The 20531-nt window shown below is 57.7% G+C and overlaps 1 protein-coding gene across 1 annotated transcript; it reads right to left on the bottom strand.

Annotated features, from left to right (window-relative positions):
- Positions 1 to 4164: 4164 nt before the first annotated feature.
- On the bottom strand, positions 4165 to 5599 carry LOC112911163 (lymphocyte antigen 6H-like). The gene is made up of 4 exons (XM_025987595.2): positions 5467 to 5599; positions 5292 to 5363; positions 5033 to 5152; positions 4165 to 4762 (listed from the first exon to the last, which is right to left on the bottom strand). The coding sequence occupies exons 2-4, from the start codon at positions 5341 to 5343 to the stop codon at positions 4512 to 4514; spliced, it is 423 nt and encodes a 140-aa protein (XP_025843380.1). The 5' UTR covers positions 5344 to 5363; positions 5467 to 5599; the 3' UTR covers positions 4165 to 4511.
- Between the last annotated feature and the right edge of the window lie 14932 nt (positions 5600 to 20531).

Genomic DNA, 20531 nt, shown 5'->3' on the forward strand with positions numbered 1-20531 from the left:
CAGAGCACCCGGGGTGGGGGTGGGGGTGGGGGTGTAGCAGGGAGCCCCTGCGACACCCCGGAGCCTCAGCCCTCCCCAGCTCCCGGCCAGCAGGAGACCACCGCCCCCCTAGGGGAGCCCAGAGCGCTGCTGGCGCACTGACCAGTGTCCACCCAAGATGGGCAGCGGGGGGGTCAGCTCTGGCCAAGAGCGGTCCAGGTCTGCGGCAGGTTGGGGTGGGGAGCCTCGTGGAGGGGCGCAGTGAGGCGGGCAGGGGCGAACCCGGGAGGAAGGGGAGTCAGATGGTGCTGGGGTTGCCCCCCCAGGCAGCAGACCCCCCGCGGAGTGCAGGGGCAGGGGTGGCTGGGCAGCAGGTGCCTGGAGCCTCCGGTAGGGTCTGGCCAGAGGAGCCGGTGACATGGGGACTGCGGGTGTGCCCCCCGCCCCCCCCCCCCCCCCAGCCAAGGACAGAGTATCCATCCGGCCCCCGCCCCTGAGCCTGCGCACTGCCCCGGGACAGGGACCCTGCACTTTGCCATCAATCCCCACCCTGGGCCTGCCGTGGGTGGGGCGCCCAGGACCCGTTGGCCCTGAGCCATGGGGTGGCCCGCACCCTGGGCAGCGCTCAAGGGGCGGCCTTCTGGGTGGGCCGCGGGATTTGGTTCCATGTTTCCCACGGTGGCTGTTGACCTTGGGGCTGGGTGAGAGCTGCACAGGGAGGCACTAACCTCGGTTCCTGGGGGTCCGGCTCCTACACACGCGCAGGCACCTTCTCCCCCACCCCCGCCCGCCCAGGTGCCCCGAGGCCCCGTCCTGCCTGAGTCCGGAGGCCCCTCCTGGGGGAGCCTGGTGCCCCTGTGGGGTCCAGGCCCACTGTTCTCCAGCTGCCAGAGGGGACGTTGGGGGTGGGGGAGTTTCAGCAGCCCCCGCCCCCCCCCTCAGCCTTAGGCCGGGCAGCTCGTTCAGGAAGGGTGGGCTCTGCCAGGCCCCCCAAGACCTTGAGGGCTGAGTTCCTGCATTGTTCCTGCAGGGGCTCTCCCGTCCTGGCAGAGATTTTATCTCCTGGCTGGGAAGCCTCCTCCCTGGTGGTGGCGGGAATGGCCAGGGAGGCGGGGGAGGCCTTCAGCCTCTTGGGGTGGGAGCCTGGGGGGCCACCCCTCTGCACGTGGGACGCCCAGCTCCTCGTCCTGCTGCCTTCCCGCTGTAGGAGCCCGGAGGGGGTGTGGACAGGGGACTCCTGCCGCATTCCTCCAGGAAGCTGACTGTCAAGTCCATGCCTCGCTGGAGAGAAAAACAACCTTAGCTTGACAATGACAATGGCTAACAACCTTAGCTTGACCTCCTGGCCTCCTGTGAGTCTTCTTTAGCAGGAGAGTCCTTTTAAAACCCACCCTTGTTCTTACCTCCCCAACCCCCACCCCTCAGAGTCCTGGGGCAGCTGCTCTTCCTGCCCTTGGGTCCTGTCCCTGTGCTTTAATAAAACCAGCATTTTGCACCAAAGACATCTCAAGAATTCTTTCTGGGTCGTTGGGTCCGGACCTCACCCCAGCAAACCTCGCCTAGATTCCAAAGCTACGTCATGACCAGCGGCTGGGCCAGGGAGGCCCTTGAGCCCACCCGCCCATTGCACAGAAAGGGGCCCAGGTGCCAGAGGCGCACCTGTTCCTAATTGTGCGGGACGTCCAGGCGGGACAGACACAGATTCCAGACAGACAGATGCACTTTGACCAAGTCAGCCGGCCTCCCTCCTGCTGGGAACGTGCCCGGCGCGGGCAGGAGGGTGGGGCGGGGGGGGGGGGGCAATGGGGTCGGACCCTGACCTCAGTCTGTGCGGCACCCGGAGGCCCTGGGCATTTCCAGGTCGCACAGGCGGGGAAGGCCATGTCCGTGTCGACGAGAGCAGGACTAGTTACGATTTATTAAGGTCTCAGATGGAGCTGGAGGGAACACCCTGGAAGTGACCAGGAAAGGCGGGGAGCGGCCCAGGGCTCGGGCTCCAGGACTAGCCTCTGGCCCCGGGGAGTCCGCGTGCCGGGCGGCGGCGTGGGCCTTGGCGCGGGCCGCGGTGCAGATCCGGGAGCGTCGGCACCAGCGCTGATTTCCTGCCTTTGACCCTGGTTATGTAAGAAGTTAACGTGGGGGGACGCCGAGTGGAGGGAATTGAGGAACTCGGTGCTATTTTTGAAACTTCTTTGTAAGTGTGAACTGATTTCAGAATGAAGCGCTGAAATGTTTTCAAAGCAGCATGGAGTAGGCTCAGTGGGAGGTAAGCGAGTGTGGGGAGCTGCCCCCCTTTGTCCGCCGCCCCCGCCAGCCCCGCCGCAGGTGCTGGGGTGACCCAGGGGCGCAGGGGGCCTGTGGGGTCCTGGGGCAGCAGGTCAGAGAAGGATGAACTCTGCCCCAGACTGTGTTTGGTCTTTGGGTCGGGGGCTGGGGTGTCATGAAGAAAATATTTCCGATGGATCAAAACTCAAATTGGAGGATTTAGGCAGCCGGGGTGGCTCAGCGGTTGAGCATCTGCCTTGGGCCCGGGGCATGACCCCGGGGTCCCGGGATCGAGTCCCCGCAGGGAGCCTGCTTCTCCCTCTGCCTGTGTCTCTGCCCCTCTCTGTGCCTCTCATGAATAAATAAATAAAATCTTAAAAAAAAAAAAAAAAAAGGAAAGGGAGGACTTAGCAATTTTAGGAAGAATATAAGAAAATCTCTTCATATGTTGACAGAAAATATGTTTAGGTAACCCGCCAGGACATTTAAGAATATTAACAATGAAAACAAGTTTGCCCGTTACCACGTTGCCACGACACAGCAATCACAAAGAAAGGACACCCGCTGAGGTGCCGCAGAGCCTCGGGTCGCCAACACGGCGGACTATGAAGCCCAAAGCGGTGGCTGCGGCTGCAGGCAGACAGGACCCCCGGCACCCCCTTGGCCTGTGGCCTGCGCACTCCGGAGGCCCTGGTCACCACATGGCGAATTCGCCGGGCAGGCCAGCGGCCGTGGGCCCTAGCCCGGGTCACCCGGGTGCCAGCATGCTGAGGTCAGGAGGCGGGGGACTGGCCTACCAGCCGTGGTTCTTCAAACCCCTGCGCCCACCAAGCCCCCTGCCCCCCTACATACCCTCACCCTCCAGGAGCCCTCCCCCACGCATGGCACAGTTGGGGTGTGTAGGGTCAGGATGCATGGGTTGCACCGCACGAGGGGGTGGGCGAGTTGGGAGATGCTGGGAGGAGGGGTGGTGGGAAGAGGCTTCGGATTTCCAGACCTCAGAGGCCCTGCTCCACCCTGGGGCCCTGTCCCTGTGGGCCCCATCTCCCTTCCCCAGGCCCTGTGCTTCCTCCAGCACCCCCAGCCTGGGGAACGGCCACCCCCTTGTTTGGGGTGAGGCTGGATCTGCCAGTCCTTTCCGCTCGGTAGGTAGTGAGAGGACTCAAGGGAGAACTCACTGGGTCTGCTCCGTGGAGGTGGAAGTCACATGTGAGCCAGTCAACTAACCGATGGGCCAGGGCACCACTTCTGGCTCTCTGTCTTTGCCACAGACTGGCATGAGGCTCCCTGTGCCTCAGTTTCCCTGCTTGTGAAGGGAAGACCCTACCCTGAGAGTCCCGTGGAGTCCTGGAGCCACTCTCAGGGGGTTGCTGCAACAGGCGGGGAAGGAGGGGGCTTCTCTTCCTGAAGATTTGACTGGGGGTAACTAGGCAGGAGATGAAGCTCTGGGCTCCATGCCAGGGGGAGGAGCGGGGTCCTGTGGGCTGGGGATCCTGGGGTCGCCTGGGGCGCGGGGGCTCAGAGGGGAAGAATGCATGAAAGAGGAACTGGCCCAGACCCCGTCGTCTTCCACTGCTGCAGGCCTCTGCTGAAGCCCCCCCAGCACATCAGCCACCTACAGAGGGTGCAGGGCTGGCTCCCCGGGAGGGACTTGGGGAGCAGGGAGTGTGCACTGGGGGATATGCTTCATGGCGAAGAGGGGGAGCCACCACCCTACTGTGCCTCACGGGAGGGGGGGGCTCCAGAACTGACCACTGCTTCTAGCCCCTGGGGCCATGGGCGACACCCCCCCCCCCCCCCCCCCCCCCCCCCCCCCCGGGCTGAGGGAAAACCAAGAGGTAGGGAAGTCCCCCTCCCAGGCAGGCCCCAGGCGCCACCCACCCTCCCCTCGTGGGGCAGAACTGCAAGCCAAGAACAGGACCATGTGGAAAGTGTTTATTCTCTCCGGCCCGGCTGGCACAGTGTTGGCCGGCCCCGGGCTGGGCTGCGGGCTTTGCTGTCCTAGAGGTCACGTCTGGTCAGGGCCAGGGTACGACAGGCTCTGCATCTTGGGTCAGTGGTTAACTGATGGTGTCTGCAAAGGGGGACAGGCCTGTTGGCCTAGCAGGGCACTGGGTGCCAGGGAGGTTGGGCGGGAGCGGCTGAGGGTCTGCAGGGTCTGCAGTGTCCGCGTGTGCGCGTGCGAGTGCGTGCGTGTGCGGGGCAGCGAGCTTGCTTCGCGTGCACGCTGCGTGGAAGTCTGCCCTCTGTGCTGGGGTCAGGGCTGCTCACAGCAGGGCCCAGAGGGAGGCGGGCGCTAGGCCGAGCAGCAGCCCCCCGCCGGGGCCCAGGGCCTGCGCCCCCCTATTACAGAGGTCCTTTTCACAGCACGTCAAACTCTGCAGTTCAGACTTGGGTAGGCTGGGGTCCAGCTGGTCCAGCTGGTCCAGGCTACTCATCCGGAAAATCCACTGCAGGGTCTCCTTAGCTTCCTCGCAGGAGGGAGCGCACCCCTTGTACTTTGACCTCACCTGCATTCCTGTGGGCAAGAAGGAGCCCCGGCGTGAGAGGTGCCCTCCCACCCTCCTGGAGTCATCCCGGGTCACCCACTCCCTGGGGCGCCTGGCCCCCCATTCCTCCGTGCAGTCCCATCGGCTCCCCAGGAAGGCCAGCCCCTCTCCACGTGGATGGGGACACTGAGGCAGGCGGGAGCCCGGTCCCTGCCAAACCCACACTCCTCTGATTGGCTGGGGGAGCCTCAAGCACAGCTCCCCGAGCTGCCCCCGGGCTCTGCGTGCTGGGGACTCACCACTGCTCGAGGTCGTGGTTATGTTACTATCGAAGCAGATGCCAGGCCTCAGGCATTGGGCGGGCGGGCACAGGCTGGCGCCGGGTGCCCCGGGGCAGGTGTAGCACCGCAGGCTCCGCGCTGGGCCGCCGGGAGGGCTGCAGTTAGAAGAGGCCGGAGGCCCCTTCCCCCCTGCCCCTCCCCCTGCACCCGGCCCCGCAGGCAGGGGACCCTGTCACCATCCCCCCCCTCCCCGCCCCCCGCAGAAGCCCTGGCTCACCGAGATCCCGGCACAGCAGGACGGCCAGCCACAGGACAGGCGCGGCTCTCATGGCTCCTGGGGATGGTGGCCCTGCGGGGTGCCCCAGCCTCAGTCTCCGGCCTGCCCTCTCCAGCCCCTGCCCTCTGAGGCCGACCCCTTCGGCGCCTCCCCGGCCTGGTCCCCCCTCACTCACCCACTAGCGTCAGGTTTCCCTCAGCGAGGTGACATCTGGAGCCACTAACCCTGTGGCCACCAGATTCTCCCCCTGCATCCTGTGACCACCGGGCGGGCAGGGGGGGTGGGGAGCTGGGGCCGGGCTCTTCTGGCTCCACCCTTTTCCGGGAGTTCTGGCTGTCAGACCCTCAGCGGGATCCTGAATCCCAGGCCAGAGGGGGGTGTCACCTCGCCATCCAGCAGTGGCTTTGGGGAAATGTCAGGAGGAAGCTGGGCGCCCCCAGGTCCTGGCTCCCCCCGTGGAGGTCTCTCTGAGGCTGTGGGGCCCTCCCCAGCTGTAGAGCTGAGCCCCCTCAATATGCCTCCTCCCCTCCTGGCCCCCAGCGCAGTCCCATAAGCCTGTCCTATCCTCCATGCCTTGTCTCCAAAAAGTACCCTCCAACAAGCAAAAAAACAGAAAAAAAATTTTTTTTGAATGTCATATTCATCGTTTTTCTGCTGCACTTGACATAAGTAGTCATGAGTAGCGAGCAGTAGACTTCTATGGCATCTTCACCTGTGCACCTTCTCAGGCTGGATTTATAGCTTTTATAATCTTAGACATCCGATAGACGCAACAGTGGCTTATTTGACTAGCGAACTCAAATATAATAAAGATGTGTGCTCTGATTATACTTAATGCTGATAACTCAGGAGACACAGTTGTTTTTATTAAATCAACAGTTTTTTTTTTTAATTTTTTTATTTATTTATGTATGATAGTCACAGAGAGAAAGAGAGGCAGAGACACAGGCAGAGGGAGAAGCAGGCTCCATGCACCGGGAGCCCGACGTGGGACTCGATCCCGGGTCTCCAGGATCGCGCCCTGGGCCAAAGGCAGGCGCTAAACCGCTGCGCCACCCAGGGATCCCTAAATCAACAGTTTTTAAAAAAGATTTTATTCATTTATTCATGAGACACAGAGAGAGAGAGAGGCAGAGACACAAGAAGTGGGAGAAGCAGGTGCCTCGCGGGAAGCCTGACGCGGGACTCGATCCCAGGACCCCGGGATCACCGCCTGGGCTGAAGGCGGACGCTCATGCGCTGTGCCACCCATGTGTCCCTAAACCAACAATATTAAACTAGGCTTATTTACCAAAGATTTACCCAAGTCAAATAAACTGGAGCAGCATTTGGTTAATTTCTATATTTGTAAGACTGTTAGGGATACTTTACGTGAGCACTGATGTATGGGTAAGCACATCAGAACAGTCTTCTCTATGGGATTTTATAAGCTGATCTGATAATATTAGCCAGAGGTAGGAGAATGTCCTATATACATAGCTTGGTGCATACACGAACTCCAGAAGGGTCCATGTATAGTTTTATTCCAAAATCCTAGCCGGAGGCAGGCAGAAACATGGTAATACAAAATTCCCTGGTTTATAGAAACCAGTTGGTTCTCACCTTTGCCCCACTTTCTATTTTTATCTGAATTTTTCCTGCAGATAAGGCCATGTGACATCATCTGCTCTGCAGGAGGGTGAATGCTTCCCCCCACTGTTTATGGGGGAGACCGCAGGCTCTTCTCTTGCCCTGGTGTGTAGCCTCATGGGGGCTGTGCACCAAGGTCCGGTTGGGGTGCCGGGGTGCGGCCCGCAGCCATCTGGGTGGAAGCTCACCTGAGTGGACAAAACAGTGTTTCCAGTGAGCCTCTCGGCCTCAGAGGTGGCTGCCAGGGTCCCCGTGTCCCTGGGATGCCGGCCACCGCCAGAAGCAGGAGAGGCAGGGCCTGAGCCCCCCCCCCCCCCCCCCCCCCCCCCGCAGGTTCCACCCGGAGCACAGCTGTGCTGACGTTGGTTTTGGATTCAGAGGGATTAAGTCTGGGCTCCCCCCTCCTTGCTCCCTCCCGAGCCCCGGGCAAAGGGGAATGGGAAGCCCTGAGGCAGTTCGGGGCCCAGGTGTGGGGGAGCCACGGGGACCCCTGCACCGGCCCACCCGCAGGTGAGCTCCACAAGATGGGACCCCCGGAGCGTGCCAGTGTGTACACTCGTGGGGGAGCGGAGGCAGAGGCCCCAGAAGGCGGCCCAGTCCTGCAGGCTCCGGAGGGTGCCCGTGCCCGTGCCTGCGAGTGGCTTCTCCACCCAACCCCTGCACCTGCTAGGTGGGAGGCCAGCTGCTGGGGGCGGAGGGGAGGGGCTGGGCAGGAGAAAGAGGCCTGGGATTAGGGGAGAGCCAACCGCCCCTCGCCCCTCCAAGAGAACCCCTGTGTGCAGGGTGGGTTGGGGGGGTGAGGGACGGCGCTGCCCAGGCCAGGGGTGGGGGGTGGTTTCGCTGTCCTCCTGGGACTTCTATAATTAAAATGGGCAAGGAGGGAGAGGGCGGGTATCCTTCAAGCTCAGTAGTGACAATATAAAGGAATTTGAAAAAAAGAAAAGAGTAACAGAAACTAGAAAAATCTGCCTCTCGTAGCCCCAGTAATTACAATCCAGGGATGTTACCTTGGGCGGGTCACCTCTCCACACCCCATTCGTGCACTTCCTGTTTATTTAGCGCCTGTTCCTAACACGCTGTGCCAGCTACTGGCAGTGCATCAGCGAAAAAAGAATTATTTTATTTATTTATTTATTTATTTATTTATTTATTTATTTATTTAAGAGAGAGAGAGAGGCAGAGACACAGGCAGCAGGAGAAGGCTCCATGCAGGGAGTCCAACCCGGGGCTCGATCCCAGGACCCTGGGATCATGCCCCAGGCCAAGGCAGGTGCTAAGTCGCTGAGCCACCCGGGGGTCCTGAAAAAAGAAATGTCTTTGCTTTAATGAAACTTGGATTATGATGCACAGTAAGAAGTGACTTGCGGGGCGTTAGGGGAGCTGGACAGGAAGGGCATCCTGGGGCGGGGACTTTAGTCTGGAGCTATTTTAATTTGGCAGGTTCAAGCTGGAAAAGGCGAGATTTAAGCAAAGACAGAAAAAGGAGAGCAGTTAGTGGGCCGGCGCCCGGAGTGCTCCGGAACAGCCCGGGGGAGGCGGCGAGGAGGGGCGCAGGCCGGGGTCTGGGGGAGGTAGCCGTGAGCCGTGAGCCGTGAGCCGTGAGCCGTGAGCCCAGCAGAGGTCTGCTCTGGGGGCAGAACCCACGGGATTTCTTTGTGAACAACTGAGAAACTTTGTGAAGGAGGAACAGGACTTCACTGGGGAAGTTCTCAGTTGTACAAACAATGGACTATTTTGCACCAGATAAATTATGTGAGAGGTGGTTCCCACTGAGGGGATGAAGTCTCTGCCCTACTCCGTGGGGAGAGTCCTTAGTGCACACACCCGCGTGTCTGTGATGGTGAGACTTTGCAGGCCTGTTTCCCTTGGGGGCTTAGTATTTTTTTCTTTTTTCTTTTTTTTTAAGATTTTATTTATTCATGAGAGACACAGAGAGAGAGGCAGAGACACAAGCAGAAGGAGAAGCAGGCTTCCTGCGGGGAGCCCAAGGTGGGACTCGATCCTAGGACCCTGGGCTCAAGGCAGGTGCTCAGCCACTGAGCCACCCAGAGATCCCCCCTTTTTCTTTTAAGATTTTTATTTATATATGTAATTTCCAAGCCCAGGGAAAGACTTGAACTCACAACCCTGAGACCAAGAATCTTGAGCTGCACGGACTGAGCCCCAGTGTGTGGGGGGCAGTGCCTATGAGGGTTAGCTTTTTGAGTCCTCCTGATTGCTGCAGGGTTTGGGGTCTTTCACTCCCTCCAGGGTGACTGAGCCCCCTGCCCGGGAGGAGCCCAGGTGCCCTTAGGTGGGGGAGGGAACTTCCTCTCCAGCTTCCAACTGTAACCGGCCCTAGGGGGTTCCAGGCCTACAGCTCCGGCTGGAGTGGATGGGAGGGCTACAGGCCTGCAAAGCCAGGGTCAGGAAATCTTACCTCACCTGGAGACGCTGGGAGCCTGCGACACAAAATGAACAAACCTTTTAGAATCTCTAAAAGTAGGAAAGAGTTTTATTCGAGCCCAAGTTGGGACAACTGCCCTGTAACGTGCTGTTCACAGGGAAGAAAGTGTGATGGTGGGAGACAAAGGCAAGAGAACAATTATTAAATTATTAAAAAGTATAAAACTCCCTCCAGCCCACTGATGTCCTGGAAACAGAGTGACCTTCCCCTAGGTTCTCAGCTGCCTCCGCGTTAACACTGCGCGATGGCACCAGGCAATTCCAGCCCGACCCCAGGACCCTGGGGGTCTACTTGAAGATACAAAAATTCGTTTAAAAATTTCCTCTAGTCACGCCTGGGGGCTCAGCAGTAGAGCATCTACCTTCCGCCCGCCCAGGGCGTGATCCGGGGTCCTGGGATCGAGTCTCACGTTGGGCTCCCCGCAGGGAGCCTGCTTCTCCCTCTGCCTGTGTCTCTGTCTCTCTCTGTGTCTCTCAGGAATAAATAAATAAAATCTTTTAAAAAAATGAATAAAATATTTTTAAAAAAAGAAACTTCCTTTATCTCTAAACCCCAAGATACGTGTTGGTGATCATCCCCCAGCACACGGCCCACGGATGCACACCCGAAGGGTCTCCTGACTCAGGCTAACAGAGCTTCTCCCAACAGGCGGCCCCCTCAGGGCCCGGAGACCTTGCTTCCAAAGCACCTGGGAGGCCTGTGCTGGCCCTCACCCCGCGCCAGCCTGAGAGTCCTGCTTCTGCGCTTTAATAAAACCACCTTTTTGCACCCGAGACGTCTCAAGAATTTTTTCAGGGGCCTTGGGTTCTGGACCTCACCAACAGTTCAAAACTACAAATGCTCTGGAAAGTGAGCAGTTTTTACAGGGCTTTATATTTTTTTACATCTTGTAAAAGCCCAAAAGATGATAGATTAACGTATAGGCAGGAATCATAAGTTTAATGTCAAGGAATGCAGGGAGTAGAACTGGTCCATATGTTAAGGACAAGGTGGTTTTACTTTATTTTTTAAAAAGATTTTATTTATTGATTTGAAGAAACCCCCCCCTGTAAGTAGGATCAGCCCTAATCCAGAGGCAGCCCATCCAGGTGCCTTCCTGAAGTTTTAGCAACAAAAAGCATTCTGTTTGTGATAAGAACCATTTCCCCCCACTCCCTGATTGGAAGGTCCCTGAATAGGCTCATGTTGACCTGAGAAATCGATAACCTGGATGCTATGCGACTCCCGCGGTTATTTTGTCTTTAAGCGGTTTTTTTTCTTTTGCCTTTAAAAGATGCCTGTAATTGCCGCAGGTATCCTACCTTCCTCCTCGGAGGCGGAGGGCCCGTTTGCACAAACGTCCAATAAACCCTCTTGCTAGTTGCATCTGCCTGTCTGGGGTCTGAGTCTCTGGGGCGTCCACCGGGACACGTTGGCCCCCGTGAGCCAGGGTCCAACAGATTCATGAGAGACACAGAGAGAGGCAGAGACCCAGGCAGAGGGAGAAGCAGGGTCCCTGCGGGGAGCCCGATGTGGGACTCGATCCCAGGACCCCGGGATCACACCCTGAGCTGAAGGCAGATGCTCAACCGCTGAGCCACCCGGGCGTCCCCAAGATGATGTTACTGTAGACAACTCATTGACAAAGCAGGCGCCCAATGTATGTTTGGTGAGCCATAAATCAGGCTTTTGGTTTAAATAAAATTTCTTTATGGTCATACTTGAGTGAGCAGAAGGCCAGCTGAGGACCAAGCAGGAGCTGACACACGCCCAACCCCACCTCCACCTCCGCCTCCACCTCCACCGCGCCAGGTGGGGTGTGTGGGACGTGCCTCAGACTCCTGGCTGCCCTAAGGCTAAGGGAGGGAAAAACAAATATTAATTTATAGAGGTCACAGTCCTGCAAGAACGGAGTCTCCCTCAGTTTACAAATGTCTTTGTGATTTACAAGAGCAAAACATTCTTATCCATAACTTAGCTTCGGGCAGCCCGGGTGGCGCAGCGGTTTAGCGCCGCCTTCAGCCCGGGGCGTGATCCTGGAGACACAGGATGGAGTCCCACGTCCGGCTCCCGGCATGGAGCCTGCTCCTCCCTCTGCCTGTGTGTCTGCCCCTCTCTCTGTGTGTCTCTCATGAATAAATAAATAAATAAAATCTTTAAAAAACCCCAAAACAATAACTTAGCTTCCCCAAGGAAATGTAGATGCAATTAAATTTCCCTACAACCTGCAGCCCACAGACAGAAATCCTCCTCCAGGAAGCTCCCTACTGTGCTAACATTCAGGCCTGGCTGGAGGGAAAAACAGCCTTACCCTGACAATGGCAAGGCCTCCAGCATCCTGCGAGTCTCCTTTAGCAGGAAAGTCCTTCTGAAAGCCTCGGTTTTCCCTACCTCCCCCAGCTCTCAGGTCACCCCTCACTGTGAGCAGCTCTTCCTGCCCTCGGGTCCTGCCCCCAGGCTTTTTAAAAAAGTTTATTTATTCATGAGAGACATGGAGAGGGAGAGACACAGGCAGAGGGAGAAGCAAGCTCCCAGCGGGGAGCCCGAGGTGGAACTCGATCCCAGGACCCTGGGGTCACGCCCTGGGCGGAAGGCAGACGCCAAACCGCTGAGCCACCCGGGCGTCCCCTCTCCCCTGGTCGGTCTCTTTAATAAAACCACTATTTTTCACCAAAGACATCTCAAGAATGCTTTTTTGGTGTTGGCTGCGGACCTTACCTATATTCCAAGACTACATCAATACTGACTTGGGAAGTATTGTAAAGTGGCCTCCTTGCATCCCGGGCCTTCAGAGAGCTGCTTTCACCAGCGTCCCAGGCAGGGGCCGCAGCAGTGGGGGACCCCCGGCACCCAACGCTCTATTCCTGCTGGTAGGAACCCAGGCTTCCTCGAGCACCTGCGCTCTCCAGGTGACAGTGCTGTGTCCTTACCCTCCTACACCTACACTCCCACGCGGTAACGCTTATCCCCAGCCGGGCTTTGGTGCCACTCGCCCAGCGCTCCCCGTGCTCCGGGTGGGAGGGCCGAGTGCCCCGAGCCCTGGGCTGGAGGCTGGCGGCCCCCGGCAGGTGAGAGGCGGGGAGGCCAGGGGAGGGTGCAGGCTGCGCCCGGGGGCAGAGGGAGGCTGGGTGGGGCTGGGGAGGGGGGGCGGAGGGGGAGGAGGAGGAGCCCAGGGCCCTGAGTTTCCATTTCCTGCGGCCTTGGGGAGCGCAGGTGCGGCGGGGCGGGCGGAAGGGGCCTGGCCGGGGCTGTGCCCCCAGACTCTGGCTCCGCCCTGGCCCCTGCCCAGGCTGCCGAGGGGCCAGGCGCCCTAGGTCAGGAGCCCGGACTCCCCGGTCTCAGCGCCAGGTGCCCGGGTGCCGCCGCCTTTCTCAGTGGCCAAAGTCAGCTCTGCGTCCTGGCCCAGGTCTCCCGGCCTCCACCTGCGGAGGGGGTCTCCCTCTGGGGAGGGAGTGGGTGTGGGGGACTCCTGCCCCTGGCCTGCGCCTCCCAGGCTGCTGGGTCTGCCGGGGTCCCACGGGCCGGGTAGGGGGAGTCATCCCACCCCAGGTCTGGGGTCCTGGCAGGACGCTCCTCCGGGTGCTCCTCAGGGTGCTCCTCGGGGTGCTCCTCCCGTGGTGCCCTAGGCGCAGGCCGGGCGGGGCCGGCGGGGCTTGTCATCTCATCCTGGTCCAGAGGAAAAGATCAACTAAGGAGTGACACTGAGGAACACCTGGCTTCTTGACTGCAACTAGGGAAGCTGAAGAAAAAGTAGATGAGGACCTGGAGCCGTGGGTGCAGCAGCGAAAGTATCAGAATAGAATGGCCCGGGGACCCTCGTGGGACAACAGCCCGAGGGCTCCTCCCCGCTGGGCGCTTTAACAAAGTGGGAAGTGCTCCTCAGCCAGAAGGAAGTTGATACCCCTTGGGCGTGAGGGATCCAGGAATGAGGAAAGTACAGGATTTTATAAGAGGATTAGTGTGTCTTGTGGGAGGCGCCTTTGTAGAGCGAGAATTGAAATTCCGGGCACGAATTGAAATTCCGGGCACAGAGCTGAGCCCGGATCCAGCCCGGGTTGCGGCCTGCGGGGGAGGCCTCCCAGCCCGCGACATCTCCGCCTGCCCCGTCCCTCTCCGCAGCACCGCTGGTGTCCAAAGAGAGTCTCAACTTCCAATCTAGTAGAGGGAATGGTGAAAAATACTCAAAATCACCAAGAAAGGGGGCAAGGAGAGAAAGAGAAAGAAGGATCATAGACGCATCAGAGATAGACCATAAATAAAAAATCATAGTTATATGGTAGCTTAAAACCCAAGTGTATCCCTGTAATTTTATTAAATGTAAATGGATTTAATGTTCCAATTAAAGATCAAAGCGTGTCTGAGTAGTTTTTAAATACTGGGTAGATGCTGTTCACAGAGATACACTGAACCGTAAGACTAAAGTTTGAAGCAGAAACAATGGAACGTGGCAGGCCATGAAATCTTCAAAAAAATCTATCTTATGTAATTACATTGTCAACAGACAAATCAGAAATCATACAACGTAGCTTCTCCAATCACCATGCAAATATCTAGAAACTACTAACAAAAATACAGAAAACTGTCCTCTATTTGGAAATAAAGGAATATTTTTACAAAGGACTCTTAGGTCACAGGAGAAATTAAAATGGGAATAAAAAAAAAATTTAAAAAAAAATAAAATGGGGGATCCCTGGGTGGCGCAGCGGTTTAGCGCTTGCCTTTGGCTCAGGGCGCGATCCTGGAGACCCAGGATCGAATCCCACATCGGGCTCCCAGTGCATGGAGCCTGCTTCTCCCTCTGCCTGTGTCTCTGCCTCTCTCTCTCTCTGTGACTCTCGTAAATAAATAAAAATTAAAAAAAAAAAAAAATAAAATAAAAAAATAAAATGGGAATCGGCGGGCGTGCCAACTAAATGGTCACAGATGTTGGATGTATCAGGACACATGCAAACACGCGCGCGCACCTGGCGTGAGCTCTCTGGTTTTACCTTCATACACCAAAAACAAGAAAAGATCCAACATTAATGAATGAGGCATACGTGAAAAGTAGTTATAGAACGGAGGGCAAAATGAGTCTCCAACAAATAGAAGAAAAGAGGAAGAAAAGAAAGGAGAAGGAAAACTAATAAAAGAGCAGAAATTAACCGCAGAGAAGCCGAGCCTGCGGTCGCCGGGTTGTTGTTTGGAAACACTGATGTCAAGGATTGGCGGGGGGGGGGGGGGGGGGGGGGGGGGGGGGGGGGGCTGGGCCTGGGGAGGCTGGTCAGGACCCAAAGGGGGGATCTCGCAGACTCTGAAATGGGAAGAACCGCTGTGCCGCCGTCCAGTCCTGCCCCGCAGCCTGACCCTCGCTGTCATCTGAATCCGGAGCTGACGCCCTCGAGAATGGGCCGAGAGTCCTTACACAGCCTAGGACAGTATCAACAGGGGTTTACAACATGACACAGCATTTTTAAAAAAAGATTTATTTATATATTCATTCAGAGAGAGCGAGAGAGAGGCAGAGACACAGGCAGAGGGAGAAGCAGGCCCCATGCAGGGAGCCCGACGTGGGACTCGATCCCGGGACCCCAGGATCACACCCCGGGCTGCAGGCGGCGCTAAACTGCTGAGCCACCTGGGCCGTCTGACACAGCATTTCACTAACACCTTTAACACACACACACACACACACACACAATTGGAAAATTTAAGTGAATGAGGTAAATAAATTATTCAAAACTAATAAAACCATTATAAGAAACAACAGAACACAAAAAGCTCAAAAACGTCTTTTTAACATTTTACTTAGACAGAACTGTGCACCCACAGGAGGCTGCAGAGCGGCAGGAGGCGGGGCCCTGGGCTCAGGCGCCCGCAGTGGCCCAGCCCCGGGAGGGCGGGCGCGCGGCCCGGCGTGGGGGGCGCGGGGGACACCGGGGCTGGTGCAGCTCTGGCCTCTGCGCCCGCTGCACCAGGACCCTGTGGCCCCGGGCAGGGGCTCCCACCGCGCCCCGCAGGACTAAGCCCCCTGCTCACCCCCCTCCAGCTCCCGCAGCTGCTCAGCGGCTCCCCGCCCTGCAAACGGGTCACTCTGAGAGGGCTGCTTGGTGCCCCCTCATGTGTTTTGCTCTCCTGCGGTTCCATAGAGACGTGGCCCACGTGCAGACGGGGCCAAGCCAGCGTCAGGTGGGCCGTGGGCCGCGAGCCGACCTCCTCACGTCTGCTCTGGTCCACACCCAGAGGAGCCTCCCAGGCGGGAAGACTGTCCTTGGGACGCCCCTCCCTCCCCCCACCTCCCAACTTCTGGAAAACGCAGATTTGGTCTCTTTTTCCATGAATATAAGGTTTGTTGTCTTTCTTCTTCCTCTTTTTTTAGGTTCCACATATAAGTGAGATCATAGTGTCTTTGGCAGCCTCTGTCTTTGACTTCTCTCACCAGGTCCATCCACGGTTCCGCGTGGGAGCGTTTCCTTCTACTTCCCCGGGAGTAAGGCTCCGCTGTGTGTACGCCCCGTGTCCTTCACCCACTCGTCCATCCGTGGACACTGAGGTTGCTTCTGGGTCTTGGCTACTGCGATGACACTGCTATGAACGTGGGTGCAGGACGACATTAGTTAACAAAAGCCGCAGAGCATCATGTCTTGGGGAACCCAGAGGTCGTTCTGAGCCCTTCCTGATGTGGGTTCCTCACGAGCTGTAACCCTTGGCGAGGGGCAGCTGGATTGTTGCCACTTTTGGGGGTGCTACAGACAAAGCTGCCACCGAACAATCATGACCCGCGTTTCCCTCCTCCTGTGTCACAGGATAGACTGTGTCCCCAAATTCACCTGTTGGAGTCCTGACACCTATCACCCTTGAGGGCGACTGTGCTTGGAGATGGGTCCTCGCGGAGGTGATTGGGGTAGAGGAGGTCCCTGGAGGCCCTGGTCCACGCAGACATGCACACTGAGGCACCCACGTGAGGACACGGGGAGGGGACGGTCATCCACAGGCCAGGAGGACCAGCTCCGCTCATGGCTGGAGCCCAGACGTCCAGCCTCCAGGACCAGGAGACAAGGGGTCTCTGTTGCTTGAGCTAAGCCGTCTGTGGAGTTCGTTATGGCGATGCTGGCAAACAGCCCAGCCCCAGTGACAAGTGGGGGTCCCACTTCTCTGCAACCTGTCACGGATGCCTGCTGGGTGAAGGGAGGGGTGGAGGAGGATGAGTGTGAGGGGCCCAGGGGTAGGGGGGCCCAGGCAGCTGCGGGCACTCGGGGAGCAAGGGGGTTCCTTGCTTTGACCACACCTCAGGGGATGAAGCACCTGGGATGGGGAATCGGGAGCGAGGAGGGCTCTAACTGCCCACCCCGGTCACAACTGGATGGAGGCCCTGATTCGGGCCAAGCTTGCCTGCCCACCCGCGTCTGCTCCTGCTGGCTTGGCCAGCTGAGCCGCTGGACGTCCTTGCTCTGGGTCCCCTGGGGTTCCTGGCTGCCCTCCTGGGGCTGCGGGCTGACCTGCTGAAGGGGTCCCTTGCTGCCCAGAGTGGGCAGCGAGGGCACAGAAAGGAAAGGACTTGCGGGAGGCCGCACATCGAATGCAGCGGGCACCCCAGCTCTGCTTCTAGCGCCGACACCCCCACACCCTCTGCCTGTCTCTAATTCATCCAGAGGTGTCGCTGGGCCAACTCGTGCTTTTGCAGCCCCTGGGGAGTCGCCCTCCATCAGGCTAGCTGCCGTCCCCAGGGATGCTGCGAGGGGCCTCCACCCGCTTAGACTCCCCCTTGGGGGTTTGTGGAACCCTCCCAGGAAGCAGCCACAGGCTCTGCAACTCAGTGGCTTCCTGCTTTGAGCCTACGGGTGCGTCCCTGGGGCGATGGTCCCCTGCACGGGGCGGGAGATGGTCTGGCCGCCTGGTGCTTCCCAGGGAGGGGGAGTCGGTATGGGCGGCGGCGGCTGAGGAAGGGAGGCGGGCTGGGTAGGGAGAGAGAGGCAGGGGCCTCCGGGATCAGAAATCCCAGAATGCGGAGAGGTAGGAAACCACAGATAGGGGAACAAACCGGAACACTTGCCCTCGTGTGGGTGCGGAGGGTTTTTTTTTTTTTTTTTTTTTTTATGACAGTCTCCTGTGACCAACAAACAATAACCAGACCCGGAAGGGAGCCATTAAAGATGTTCTCACCAGTTCTTACTGAAACCAAGATGTCACGAGAAGGCCGCAGGTCAGGGGTCAGGTCCGTGGAGCCCGCGTGGGCAGCCCCGTCCGGCCCCTCGCACTCCTGCGAGCTTCTCCGTCTCCTCACTTAATAAAACTCTATTTCTTCACTCACTCTCTTGCAGATTCATCTTTCCCCTCCAGGAGGCAAGAAACTTGCTCTCCCACTTCCTGCCAGGCTCAGGCCAGGCCCCTGTGAGCGACGGGGTCAGAGGGCAGGGCGGGAGCCGCGCTTGACCCTGGCCATGTCCCCAGCCCCGGAGCTCCTGGGTGACCAGTGCGGCACTTCCAGCTCACATCTGGCAGAGAGAAGGCCTCGGCGGGGGCGCCTGGGTGGCGGGCTGTGGGCCTGGAGGCCGATGGGGGCCTTCGGCTCAGCTCATGATCCTGGGGTCCTGGGATCGAGCTCTGCATCGGGCTCCCTGCTCAGCGAGGAGCCTGCTTCTCCCCCTGCCTCTGCCTCTCGTACCGGCTCATGCTCTCCCTCCCATGCCCTCTCTCTCAAATAAATAAAATCTTAAAAAAGAGAGAGAGAGAGAGAAAGAGAGAGAGAGAGAGAGAGAGAGACATAGACAGAGAGAGAGAACACCTGGTCCCCAGACCACATGGACCAGTGAGCACTGCCCGGGTGGAGGGTAAGTAGGCTGGGCGGCGCGGGGTGGAGCACACAGGTCCTCCCGCAGGAGGCTGTGGAGCGGCTGGTGACATTAGCAGAGTCTTTCTTTGCTTTCTTACATTTCTGCCTTCCTTTCTTTCTTCTTCTTCTTTTTTTTAAGCAATCTCTACACCCAAGGTGGGGCTCAACCTTGCAACCTTGAGGTCAAGAGTTGCAGCTTCCCCCGACTGAGCCAGCCTGGCGCCCTAAGAAGACCAGTTCCTAATCCAAGTACACATGTTTGCCAGGCAAACGGTGTAACTGCTCTAGTCCTCAACCTTCGCTTTCCAAAATGGGAATGAGGCTGCTGTCTCCATCCCAAGGCCCTTAGGATGACTGAAGGAGATGGTCCACGTGGGACACTTCACACAGCATGTAGCACAGGACGTGCTCAGTTTATAAGAGATTATTAATTATTGAACAGAGGGTACAGGCTGCACATAAAGGAAGAAGGAGAAGTATGGGGGAGTAGGTGTAAGACTTGACCCTGGTCACCCCTGGACCCTGACCCTGGTCACACTCTGATCCCTGATCCTGGACACACACTGAGCCCTGACCCTAGTCACACACTTGAGGCCTGACCCTGGTCACACTCTGATCCCTGATCCTGGTCACACACTGAGCCCTGACCCTGTTCACACACTGAGCCCTGACCCTGGTCACACACTTGAGCCCTGACCCTGGTCACATCTGATCCCTGATCCTGGTCACACACTGAGCCCTGACCCTGGTCACACACTGAGCCCTGATCCTGGTCACACTCTGAGCCCTGACCCTGGGTGCATGCAGAGCCATGACTTCATCTACCTTTTCCTGTGCATTCCCATAGAATGGGACAGTAATCTGGAAGGGTCGGAACAGGCCATTGGGCGGCCTGGGTTTACTCAGGGGGGTGAGGAGTACATGCCACGGGTCTCAATCAATAGCCCTCTGTCCTGTGTGTCCCAGGTTCCCCGGGCCAGGAAACAATAGCCGTAAAATCATGTACTTCCACCTGCCCTGGATTCTAAGAGTCTGGTTTTCTCCAAGGCCTCCCATTGGAACACAGCTCTCTGCAACAGTGCGCTGAGCTGTAGCAGCAGCGGGGACGGCTGGCCCTGTGTCCTAGCGTGCACCTCAATAGCTAAGCTGTGGGGCCAGCCTCAGGAATGCTCTAGAGAGGGTCACCTGGGTGGCTCAGTGGCTGAGCATCTGCCTTTCGCTCAGGGCGTGGGATCGAGTCCCACGTCGGGCTCCCTGCATGGAGCCTGCTTCTCCCTCTGCTTCTCTCTGTGTCTCTGTCTCCCTCTCTGTGTCTCTCATGAATAAATATATAAATAAAATCTTTAAAAAAAAAAAAAAGGAGTGCTCAAAGAGATGCAATAGTAGGAGTCTGGAGCCATTCCCGCTGTATAGCTGACATGCTGTGTGACCTCAGGCATGACACTCCCTGTCTCAGGGCCCCACCTGTGTGCCCCAGTTCCTGGCCTGCCCCTGTGTCACCCAGCCCGGCACCTCCATCCTTCAGATTCCAAGAGAGAATGGACACAAACGTGGGACATTACAGGCACCTGTGTGTGTCTGTGTGGGGTCCTTGCTGCTGTCCAGGGTGCGGCCCGGGAACTGGGCCACCGCTGGCCTCCCAGGGCTCCTGTGCTGAGGCCCCCACCCGCCTCCAGGCCCACAGCCCGCGTCAGTCTCCTAATCCTCTGAGAAACGGTTGCCTCTTCTCTGTCCCGCCCTACTCTCTTGTGCTGATTCCTTCCTGCCTTTTCAGATATGAATAAAACAGTCATAAACACACATCACATTTTTTATTATTGCCTTTCAATAACTTTCTTAAATTGGGGTGATGAGGTCAGAGGCTGGGAACCGTCTGAAGCTTTGGGCACACATTAGCCTACTTACCACCTTCTGGAAGAAGCCACAGCTGTGTGCAGTCTTCCTCAGGGCTCGCTCCTAACTCTGCATCACACTGGGTTTTATGATTGAAAATCAAATAAAACAGCGGAAGCCATGGGCTGAGTGAGACAGGGCCTCATTGTCTGACATTTTTACTGCCAGTGAAGCTGAGCGTTGGCTTCGGTCCCTTTGCTTGGGAGTCGCCAGCCCCTCCTTCCTGTTGTTGGCCTGCACCGCAATTTTAACCATTGTTGATGGATTCAAGATAAAAATCCCCTATTGTGCATTTTTCACAGCTTTCTATATACTTTCAATTTCTGTTTGTGCATAAGATGGACATTTTCTATCATGGAAACTCTAAAACCTTCCCGTTGTGGCTCAGGACGTCTCTCCCACAACAAAAGCAGAGCTCTCTGAGTTGAGTAGTTTCCTCTGAACTTTGATCGGTCTGGGGCCCAATGACATTTGGCACAGG

Source organism: Vulpes vulpes, chromosome 13 (genome assembly GCF_048418805.1).
Source record: "Vulpes vulpes isolate BD-2025 chromosome 13, VulVul3, whole genome shotgun sequence".
NCBI classification, from domain to species: Eukaryota; Metazoa; Chordata; class Mammalia; order Carnivora; family Canidae; genus Vulpes; species Vulpes vulpes.

What these genes read in the sequence shown, in the direction of transcription:
- LOC112911163 (XM_025987595.2), bottom strand. Translation starts at nt 5,343, where the DNA reads ATGAGAGCCGCGCCTGTCCTGTGGCTGGCCGTCCTGCTGTGCCGGGAT. An exon ending in CCTGCTGTGCCGGGATCTCG is followed by an intron (nt 5,153 to 5,291) that starts GTGAGCCAGGGC and finishes CCGGCGGCCCAG; the next exon opens with CGCGGAGCCTGCGGTGCTAC. An exon ending in AACCACGACCTCGAGCAGTG is followed by an intron (nt 4,763 to 5,032) that starts GTGAGTCCCCAG and finishes TCTTGCCCACAG; the next exon opens with GAATGCAGGTGAGGTCAAAG.